This window comes from Seriola dumerili, unplaced genomic scaffold (genome assembly GCF_002260705.1).
Source record: "Seriola dumerili isolate Sdu_G_001 unplaced genomic scaffold, Sdu_1.0 BDQW01000449.1, whole genome shotgun sequence".
NCBI classification, from domain to species: Eukaryota; Metazoa; Chordata; class Actinopteri; order Carangiformes; family Carangidae; genus Seriola; species Seriola dumerili.
In genome coordinates this window covers 6,261,337-6,272,863 of record NW_019174704.1, presented here as the reverse complement: position 1 = coordinate 6,272,863, position 11,527 = coordinate 6,261,337, and the positions used below count along the sequence as shown (strand labels likewise).

At 37.4% G+C, this 11,527-nt stretch overlaps 1 protein-coding gene across 1 annotated transcript; it reads right to left on the bottom strand.

The window, feature by feature from the left end:
- Window positions 1-1,041: 1,041 nt before the first annotated feature.
- LOC111234411 (junctional adhesion molecule A-like) lies at window positions 1,042-10,491 on the bottom strand. Its single transcript, XM_022762487.1, has 10 exons — window positions 10,220-10,491; window positions 6,877-6,936; window positions 5,979-6,095; window positions 5,389-5,529; window positions 5,010-5,212; window positions 4,807-4,909; window positions 4,360-4,467; window positions 2,446-2,458; window positions 2,271-2,331; window positions 1,042-2,182 (listed from the first exon to the last, which is right to left on the bottom strand). Exons 1-10 carry the CDS (start codon window positions 10,269-10,271, stop codon window positions 2,147-2,149), a joined length of 894 nt encoding a protein of 297 aa, XP_022618208.1. The 5' UTR covers window positions 10,272-10,491; the 3' UTR covers window positions 1,042-2,146.
- Between the last annotated feature and the right edge of the window lie 1,036 nt (window positions 10,492-11,527).

The window sequence follows — 11,527 nt, the reverse complement described above, 5'->3', positions numbered from 1 at the left end:
TCAATCAATCAGATGCCTCCTTGATTGTGTTGCATGATGGATAAGAATCTCAACATCTCAAGTGCCAAACCTTTCCACTGTTCTGTTTATATTTATATCTTGATTTTTAGGAATATAAAGACACGTTCACTGAATCAACAGTGGCTATAAACTTCCAAATCTGAGCAAATATATTTAGAATCAACTGGGTTGTGCTTCTCCATCACAGGTGAAAAGAAATGTGTGCTACAGCTGGTTGAAGATGGATGTAAAATGATTATATTAGTATATTATACTATATGTGTTGTGTTCTCAATTTCATAATAGTAGTGTACACTGTATGAACACAAAGGGATATTGAGGATGTGTACCATGTGGAAAGGGGCTCCAGGGAAAATCTGCTGATGCATGTGTGCATCTGTATGCTTCATGCACTTCATTGGATCATTACTGTTGGAGTGGTATATGGCTTAACTGCATGATTGCGTGTTTGTCAGCATTTTAATAACAAAACAAGAAGAGTACAATGTTCAAAACAGAGGGCTAAGGAAGCTGTTCACTGGGGTAGTAAAGTTTCAGTGGTCAATAATATACCTTCGTTTGTTTTTCTTGGCTCCTAAAAGACATAATTTGGCAGTGAGTGCACCAAACTGTCAGTCTTCACCTTGTATTCTCTAATGGGCAGCCAGTGACCTTGTCAGTAAAACTAGCTTGCGTAATTTCCCTGACACACCCTGGTTAAAAGAAAAACAGGTAGTAAAGACAAGCAATGCTAAGAGGCTTAACTCTGTTTCTGCAAAGCTGAATTTTAAGTTTTTGAGACATGAGAGCAGATTCAATTTTATTTTAACAGTTTTATTAACCAATATGTCAAGCAAAGTTACAATCATCAGCTGATCAATCAGCTCCAAAATGTCTACAAAGGTCAAGCAATGTAGATAACAGTGTTTCCCAATTTCAATATCGTACCTTATAGATTATAGATATGTACCGATGTCTGACCTTTTCAAAACACCTGAATGCACGACCTGAGAATTTATGGATGTCAAGGTTAACAAATGATACAAAATCATTGAGTGTCATTTTAGTGTTGGGGGTATACAACAGAACTAGTAATAGGAGCATCATGTCAAAACCGTTTGAGTAGTTAATGATAATGATAAGACTACAGGCAAGGCTTACAAACATGCTGGTAATCATTTAAAAACTTGTTTAACACATCATCGTTAATTGTTTGCTTCAACTTGTTTGCTTCATCACTGTACTGTCAGCCTACACACTTTTAAAGATCAATGCATGAGCTCAGTCAATGTAGTTCTTAGGTTTAGAAACGTATTTATCAGACAACACAAAGGAGGCAAATGTAGTATTAGTTCAACTGTACTTAAAATGTTAATGTCATACAAACAGTCTCCACCACAGCCACAGATAAAGCCAAGTTAATAGTTTCTAGTTTGTGTCAGGAAGCTTGGTGATAACTTTTCCTGATTTTTAAATTGTTCTAAATTACAGATGTAAAATTATTACATTATATTTACAAGAAATAAAACCTTAATAAACCTTAACAGAAGCAGAATATTTTACATTACAACAGTTTGTGTAAAAAAAAGAAAAAAGAAAAGAAAAAGATAGGTACACAGACTCAGAGATGAGGGAGTTCTACTGAAAGAAATTATGCTACAGAGTCAATAAATGTAATAAAAACCTGATTGTGAGAGTTTTTAAAATTCTCTATCAAAACTGCATTTGCTGAGAAAAAGGTGTCTATTGCACTCATCTTCATTTCCTTTGCAAAGAAAATAACTGAATACATTCAAATACACAGATTTTTTCCTACTTGTGGTACTGGCATTATCCATTCTCCATTTGACTTGTGTTTATATATTTGGAACAAAAAAACAAAGTTTTCTTATTAGGAGGAAGACAAAATCAGAAACACACACTCCAAACAAAGGTGGAGAAACATCTGAGGCTAAAATGGGTCAGTAGTGGTCACAGCTCAATCTATTAAAAAAACCTATAAAAGTATGAAAGACGGCTCATTACCTATCTGCAGTAAATTATTAAATACAAATCCAGTCAATAGAAAACCTTGAGAAAAAAAAGAAACATGCTGAGATCAATTTAAAACCCAAGGTGCTCTCCTGTAGTGACTTCTGCTTGCAGACTATACCACGAAGGATGACTTCTGTTTGAAATCCCCCTGAAAACAAACATCAAATAAACATCATCAAAATCTAAATTAACTTGACTGTGATATAAAGCTTTTGGAATAACAAGTTCAGACTTACATCATCATCTTCACCACCATAGTCTGATGGGGGCTGGTAGACCACGTTGGACTTTGGTTTGCTGCAGGGAAAAAAAAAAAAACATGTTGAGATAGTGACACGGATAACCATCTACTTTATTGATGATCTGCTAAATCCATTAAAAAAGTATAAAAAAAAAAGAAAACCGTCTTACCTTTCACTCTTCTCTGTAAAAGGGAAAAAAGGAAACAGAAGGATAAATGACATGATAGAGAAGTACATACATATAGCTGCTCTTGTTTTAACTGACACTTACTATGTGTCTCACATAGGACATGCTTGATGTTGCTGGGACCAAGCTCAACCACTGAGGACATGAAGGGCAGGTTTTACACTGTCTCTTCAAAGACATAAAGGATGAATATGCATCTGAATCTTCCAATTAATGGTGAGCATGATTATGCTGAAAATGAAAGTGAATGTGACACTGTGTGCTTCAACCCAGACAATCCATGTCCCCGTTATCTGGGGGCTTTGGGGGATGTAAACAGGAAATATAATGTTGTCATGGCATCAGTGTCAGTGAGTTAGCTGTGGGCTGAAACTTTAGCTGTTAACATTTTGGCAAATAGACACCATCAAAAGTATGACAAATTAGCCTTTAACAGTTGCTGTTTACAATGTAACCATGGATGTGGGGACAAATAGTGAATTTGTCCCCGCATCCATCCAATTTCAATTACTCTGACACTGAAGAAAACTTAAAAAGGTGATGATTCTCAGGCAAACTCTGGGGTTGTAAGCAGCATCTTTTCACAGATTTATGGACATTTATTACTAATGGAAATAACGATATCCTTGGAAAGTGTAAGTCACACTGAATCTAAAACTATGTGTATCATGTCGGTGTGTTCAGATTGGATTCAGACTAAGTAATGACTCTGAGAAGAAATATGAATTTTGCAAAGTGCAGCAATCAGGCGCCAAGGATTTTAAAATACCTTCATTGCCTCCATCAACTGTCACAGTCAGTCGCAAATCAGCAGGCCAAATTACAATCATTACCCTCAGGTTGTTTTTAGAACACCAGCATGCACCTGCCCCTTTCACCTCACACAGTATCTTTGCCTCCCATCTCTGTCTTACTGTGACACCCTGTCAAGTCTCCCCCACCTGCATGGAAAACCATATAGGCAATATCTTGCAAACAATCTTGTTTTCCCCTCCTCCCTCTAATGAAACAAACACTTAACACATAACTGTGTGCAGGTCATGGGAACTTTTAATTATCAGAGGGCCCTATCTTATACCTGGCGCAAAGCAGCAGCAAACACAGCGCAAGTGTCTTTGCTAATTTGTGTAGCTAGCTCTCCTGCTGCTGCTGTAGTCAGTCTGTTTGCATGATTTCAATTTGAGCATGAGAAGATCCATTTTTTCTGCTGCAAAGCGTTCTCTCTTACTACCTGGCAAATCTGCCATAATAATTGCAATCTGCAGAGGTGCAGGCACACCTGGCTTTTAAAGTGAAAGGGAGATGGCACTCTGATCAGTTTATTGCATGTTACACCCAAAACACACCGATGATTAATTAAGAGACTAAGTGCAACCCCTTTTGCTACAACCATTTTTATGCTGTTAAAATAAGAAAAGTGGATCTGGACACCGTGTGCTTAGATCATTACAGCAGAGCCCATGTTACCCGATTTAAACTTCTCTTTCATACAGTGTTTTCAGTATGACATATTATAAAGATGTTATTTCATTCACTTTAATGCCTATTGGAGGTCAATGACTGACTTCATGCTGATAGTTTAATAAGCTGTAGAACACAACAGCTACCTTGTTTGACTACCTCCTTAACTTGTTAAAAAGGGGGGAAAAAGCATACATTGCCACTAACTTGCTAGCACCCTGGCTAGCTATCTCAGATTCTTTTACTGCTGTTTGGGACTCAACTATGTGCTACTTAAGATAAAAACAACTTTTTTTCAGTTTAATTTGAATAAGTTTAATTCCCAACAAACTAACTATTCGGAGGTGCAAGGTTTCTGGAAATGTCAACACTGGGTATTACAATATTCATGATCACAGTAAATGCTATGCCTTTCATATAATGTAGAAAACTCACTTGGCAGGTATCCTTTCTTGTTGGCATACCAAATGCCAAATCCCAGTAGGACCAGTAGCAGCAGAACCACTATTACCCCAGCAACAATTCCTCCAGCGTTTACGTCACCTTAAAGAAAACATGACATTTTGAGGTTTCATTAGCTGAATTAGTTAGTCATCATGGTGTGGTAAACTAGTAGACTTTAGTAAACTCTAAAACTGTTCCAGTACCCAGATTATTAAAACATAATTGAAAATGAAAGATGTATGATAAAATTATGATTATATACTCTTTTGACTGCCAAAGCAGTTTATTGTTCTCTACGATTGTGCAGCCCACTACACCCGCTGACACCAGTTGAATACATAACCTCATTGTAATTTATTTTATTCCATTCCCTCTCAAGGAAAAACTCATCAGCTCAGACTTAAGTGTGTCTTTGGAATTAAAGTGAGGAGCACTTACGGACTTCCATTTTCACAGCTTTACAGCGCTGAGGAGGACCAGCATCGTTGAAAGCCTCACAGAAGTAATCACCCATGTCCATCTTGGTTGTCTTGGGAAATTTCTGCAGACAGACAAAAGACAATGGACAACACAAAATTTATCATTTTAAAAATCCACAGCTGTCACAGTGCAGATGTGCAAAGTAATTAGTTGTAGCTGACCAGGTCGCCGTTATCTGGGTTTAGGCTGTAGGTAGCATTTTGGAAGCCAGACATCTTGTGAGGATCAATGGGCAGAGGGGTGCCATTTCTGTACCACTTGTATTTGGGAGGAGGTGAGCCAACGCTGTCATGGCAGGACAGAGTGGCTGGCCTGTCTGTCGTCACTGAGGAGGGGATCCTACACACGGGCGCAGATGGAGGAACTGCGGGACATAACGTTCAGTTTACAGCTGGTCTACTCACGTACAGTACGATTACATTACAGATCATAAATAAAGATTACAACAGAATATCAGTAATTTTATGGTGGTGCTGTGACTGTGGGTGAAGTATAAATGGATAGATGCGTTTTCAGAATATGATTAAAAGGGATCCTTACCCAGAACAGTCACCGTCACCCTGACTTCACCAAACTGGCTGTTGCCAGACACCTCACAGTCGTACACTCCATTATCGTTCGCGGTCATTTTGGAGATTCTCAGATTGCTCTCGTACATTGTCACTCTGCTGGAATATGGTGCTGTGGAAAAGTTGCTGAATTACGTAACATAACATAACAAAAGCATTCAGAGAGCACGGGCTTCCGCCAAAGCTGCCTCGTCCTCTAAAATTGTTGTTTATTCATACAAAATATTTGGAAACTTTCAATCTGAATCTGAATCATAAACACACAGGAAATCATGTGATCATCAAGTGACTTATCAACATGCAAAATTTGCTACTGTCATATCAAATTTGGCAGGATCATTTAGGGTGATATGCATGTGCAAGTGCAAAGCGAATTTAAGTATTTGGAATAAAATATAGGAAAAAAGTATGGGATTTTTTTAGTTTTTTTAGTCGTATTGAAAAATTATTCAGTTGGAAATAAATAAATTAAAAATCTCAATGTAGATTTGTAGTAGATTTTGAGATATGTTAACATGCTACAGATAGACACAGACAAAAAAGAAATGACCATCTACTTACTTGTTGGTTTACCATCAAAAATCACATATGTCTGTGAGCCTTTTAAGTTCTTAAATTTCCACTCCACTCTGGCATCTCGACCAAAGTCCGCTGAATAACTGCATCTCAGGTCAGTACCTGAAATAACAGCAACAACAGAGTTCACAATAAATCCAAAAAGAACACACCACTAGACTGGGAAGGTGTTCACAATTATTGTTATTGATATTATTATACTATGTATTGTGTAATGGCCTCTCTGAGGCCCTGACAGATAAGAATCCCAGGTTGAAGACCAGTGATAAGACAGATGACTTTTAGAGAATTAAAATTTAATCATAGAACTTCTGATCAGTGGGTATGTGTGTGTGTGTGTGTGTGTGTGTGTGTGTGTGTATACCTTGTGCTGTGTTTTTTTCTGTATTTTAATTTACCTGTGTTGCATCTCCATTAAGAAATTACAGCGTAACAACATGGCATTAGCTACACGCTGGTGAATGTGCACCTCAAAAAAATGTAACTATACTTTGGCTACAATGGCTAAAACAATGCCATGTGGTGACCATAAGAAGTGTGAATGGGTGGTTTTGGTTGTTTGTGTTTTCTTCTACAAGTTTACGATGCCAGTGGAGATTTTTGATTGAGGCCAACATACACCAAGCTGAAAAAAAGATCAGTTATATTCCTCTTTACAGTACACACACAAATCAGTTCCTATGCCAGAGACACCTACTGTGGGACCACTGTACACAGAAGTATAATCCCACATTTATTGTACTTCATACTTTTTTGTTGAAAAATATATAAAATGGATGTACCATTGCATAAATCTTCAGCTGATACTTCACTGATAACATTGTTTATTTACTTCCTGGCTTTTCTTCTACATTCAAATCAATTTATATTTTTAGGGACTCACCTTCATTCTCTCTCACACGCACATTTGGAGTGCTGGTAGTGACCGAAAAGCCACTTATACCTAGACACATAGACATTGAAATAAAACAGGTAATTAGACTTTAAATAATACATCTTTGTATTTAATGAACTGACGTTGGAATATATAAACATAATATACATACTGGAAACAGGCAAAGGAAAAACATTCATATACAATATAAAGTATATATTGAATAATAAGTACATGACATATTTTATATTGAAAATGCTCATTCATTGAGTTTGCTTATGATGTAATATTGCCTTTAAAGACCCAAGCGACAGACATTCACCACTTTCTTTTTTTTTTAAGTGCAATGTCTAAATTCTCACTTCCTTCAAGTACAGCTACTGCTTTTAGTCTTGATGGATTTGGTCAGTGACTGCAGTGGATGCAGTAACAGCTCCTGTCCAAAGCAGACAAAACAGTCATGTTGCAGTTACTGGGTTGGAAGCCTATATTTCTAATCTCTTCAATATGAGGTTAAAGCTTGGTAAGAAGCAAGATAAAAGCACTCTGTGTTATAATATTCACAAGAAGCAGCAACAGACATGAAGCCTGGTTAAACCAAGGCTGTGTTATGTTATGTTATGTTATGTTATGTTATGTTATGTTATGTACTCTCTTAAACTACACAGAATGTCAAAAGATGATTGATGGGAGAAACAGGAAGTACTCTGTCATCAAAATGCCAAACAGCAACATACCTTAAAATTTTCAATAGCATGCCTGTGGGCACTAGTGGGCCTGAAATGATTAGTTGATTAACCAACTGAATTAATTAATCTGCAGCTGTTTTGATACTTAATTCACCAAGGAGCTTATTTTTTTAAACTGTGTCCATTTGTTGGTTTGTTTGTTAATTTGTCAGCAGGATTACACAAAAAGTTCTGAAACAATTTGCACCAAACTGTTCGAGGGATGAGGCCTGAGAGACATTTTTGTCACTTTCTCAGGAAATAATGTTTGGCTCTTTATGTATAAAAGCAGACATATTTATGATGTTGACATCTATGAGTTTTTACAATTTGGTGCAGATCCAGATAATAATCCAGATCTGGTGGAAGAAAATGCTGAATTCGCATTACACAGAGAGTTGTACTTATTATTATTAATAGTGAGTAACAGTACATATGGCACCAGCACCATTTAGGAATGCTAATGCTTACATCATCATTTCATTGAAGATGCAAATAATAAAATGACACAATAACAGCAGCAGTTGTAGTAATGAGAAAATTCATACAGCTGTAGAGTTGTATTAATTGTCATAAATGATGTCATCATCTCATTCAACGGATAATAAATATAGGTAATGAAAATTTGTTGGATTTCTTCATATTCGATGATAGTAAACTGAATATCTGAATAAATAAACACTGACTTCTTCAGGTCAGGCAATTTGAATAAGTCAATTTGACCTCTGAGAATTTGCTACAGGTAGTTTTTGTTATTTTCTGATGTTTCTGCCTACAAACAATATTTTATACTCTCTATTTACACTAACTGTACTGCACTGTGCTTATTTAGGGTAAAAAGATCTACTGCTGTGACACCAACAGATGAAGGGGTATGATCGAAGCTCATCATCTCCACAAGAGCAGTTCACAAACTGATATTCTGTTAAAGAAAAACAACTTAAGATCAAAGAACACACCCCTTGCAAAAGGCAGAGCGTGCTCACAAGCCTTCAGGGTGTGGACAAAAAAAAATGTGGCTCATGCCTGTCTGCTGAGCCAGAAAACTTCCGGTGAAACCGTCAACAGTCTGGCTGAAACTGGGTCTTTTCAGGCACAGCAGTGCTGACACCAGACACGGGTAACTAAATCATTAATGCATACAGTGACCAGACTGTCTGTCACACCATTTATGCATCTATTGCACCACTTTACATTATGACACCACTGCCATTACTTTAAGTGTTGGGAGTTAGACGATATAACTACTACCTTGCTGTTTGACAAGCCATAGAGAAGCTTCAACTATAGAGAACAGCAGCAGGGGCCAGTTAATCATTAACTGTGTGCAAAGTCTTTCATTGTACACGCCACGCAACTTACAATGAAATGAAAATATAAATATAACAAAAACTTCAAAGTAACTTAAGTTAATAATTCAATTTTACAGATGACATTTTTATTGTGGATACTCTAATGACAGACAGACTTCCTCAAATCCTGCACACGTCTCTCACAGGTGGTCTCGGCTGAGATAAGGCAGCTCAGTCACAGTTTTGGTTTGGCAGAGAGATACAGACTTTCAGTGTAAAATGAAACCAGAGCACTCCATGACTTCCTTGTTTGCATACTTTGCGAGTTTCAGGGCTGGGGAGATAAATGTCTCTCAAGGTAAAGTGCTGAGAATACATTCAGATAAGAAAACCATGGGAAACTCACTTTGAAGCCTTACAGTAAAATTTCTATGTTCAGTGCAACAATTTGAAGAGGCCTCTCTGTAAGCTGCATTGTACAGGCTCTCTCAATAACCAGGTCAAAAGTTTTTCCAAAAAAAATTAGATTCAAATACCTTGATCACATGATGAGTGGCTGCTGGATTTGTGAACAGACATTTCTCAAACATAATATTTTAACTCAGACACAAATTTATAGATCTACAGCACTGACAAGTTACTTACTGATTACATTGTTGCTTTCTATATAGGTAAGGTGGAAATCAACTCTATTGGGACCTTCAGTATGCTCAATATTATTTTAACTGTGGCCTCACATAACTTCATTTGGTTTTAATATTACTAAAATACTACTACCTATATATAATAGTCACAACAGGACTGTAAAATTATTAATATTACAAGCTGTATTTGTAAAGCACCCTTCCTGCTTTCATGATCTAATTACTATTACGGTTCTTGCAAATGGAGAGGAAATAATACATTTTCCGTCTTCCACATATTTGTGGTTGCTTATATTCAGCTGATCCCAACTCCCAGGGCGTAACAGATCTGTTGGTCTTTCACGTTGTTTTTAAAGAGACATCGTAGCAAAAGTTGAAAATAACCTACAACTTTAAGACTACAAACAAGAACCGTTTTTTAATGCTCTCTAATATCAGCTTCGACTTATCATAAACCACCTGTACTCACAAAAGCAGAACAGATACTAAGCAGGCCAACGTTTTCTTTCCAGGACCAGGCCCGACGTAACAACACACCTGTTAACAGTTCATTCAGTATTTAAGGGCTAAATAGCAACTATAATTATTACTGTTGTTGTTGTTGTTGTAGAGTTAAGAGTGCAACAGTAAAGACATTAAAGCGTTGACTGTCCTCAAACTAAAAAAACCTTTGGCCAACATCACTCACCTGTCACTGCGTGAAAGAACAAAGCCGCCGAAACCAACCCGCTGACAAGCATGTTTGGTCCTTGTTTGTTCCACGACACGGTCCCTGTCCAACAATACTCCTGTGAAAACCAGCAGAAAATGCACAGAAATCTTCCTCGCGTCGAATGAACACCTAACTTCCTATATTTTCCAACTTTTAACTCACTGTATGGACGTCTCTAGCTGTAGTAACCGACTGCTCTCACCTAAGGGGCCTGCCCAGGTGACAACAGACTCGGTAACTTCCGGTAATGAGATCCTCTCAGGTGCCTGGCGACGAGTGAGTGGAAAAACAGGTTTGACCAGAACAACCCTGTTAGAAAACGCATTTACACAAAGACAAAACTGGGGCAATTTAGTTGTTTAGTTTTTGGAATGCGATATTTACTCAGGACACAGGACAGGTTGGGTTCAGCTCTTTGCTCCTTCCTCCTCGCTTAATTGTAGTTGTCCTGCTGTGATATTGATTTTCATGTTCTTATATTTAATCTCTTTCAGTTTCTGCTTTTCAGAGAGGAAAATGTGCTCTATGATGAGTCAGACGTGATTTTTTTTAAGTGTGTGAGGATTTGCTGAGCTTGTGTCTACAATGTGGAATTAACCACAAGGGAAATATACCATGTCAAATTATTTTCACTCTCCAATCTTTTACCTCTGTCCAAAGGTATAGAATTACACTATGTGGCCAAAAGTATGTAGACATAGAGACATATACTTTAGGGTGCTTGGACTGTTTTTCATGATTTGGCTTTGGGCCCTTATTTTCAGACAAGGGAAATCATCAGGCTACAACTAATAATGATATTTTAGACAATAGTATACTTGCAGAACTCAGAGCCCTGACCTAAGAAAACCTTAGATTAATTGGGAAACTGATTAGTGTTAGTGCACAATTTAACTAATGTTCTTGAAAGGGAGCAAATTCTTGCAGCCAGGTTACAAAAACTTGTTGGCTTCCCAGAGAAGTAGAGGCTGTTGTAGCAGCATCGTTTTGAAATGGCAGGTGTAATGTTTGGACATTCACATACTTAATTTAATAAACAGCAACAGATACTTTTGCTTATGTAACCTATCCCACGTGAGAGACTTACGTGTTTTCTGTTGCATTTGCTGCATTTCTGGATTTGTGCCACATTTCTGTTTATGTATGTGCTTTCTCCTTAGGGGCCGCCGAATGTAAATCTCAAAACCACCTGCTCAAACAAGATACTCTCCTTTGCATAGTATTAAACTTAGCTATTTCTTCATGACTGGAAACCCTGTAATCACTTCCTTCTTCTTTTTGACA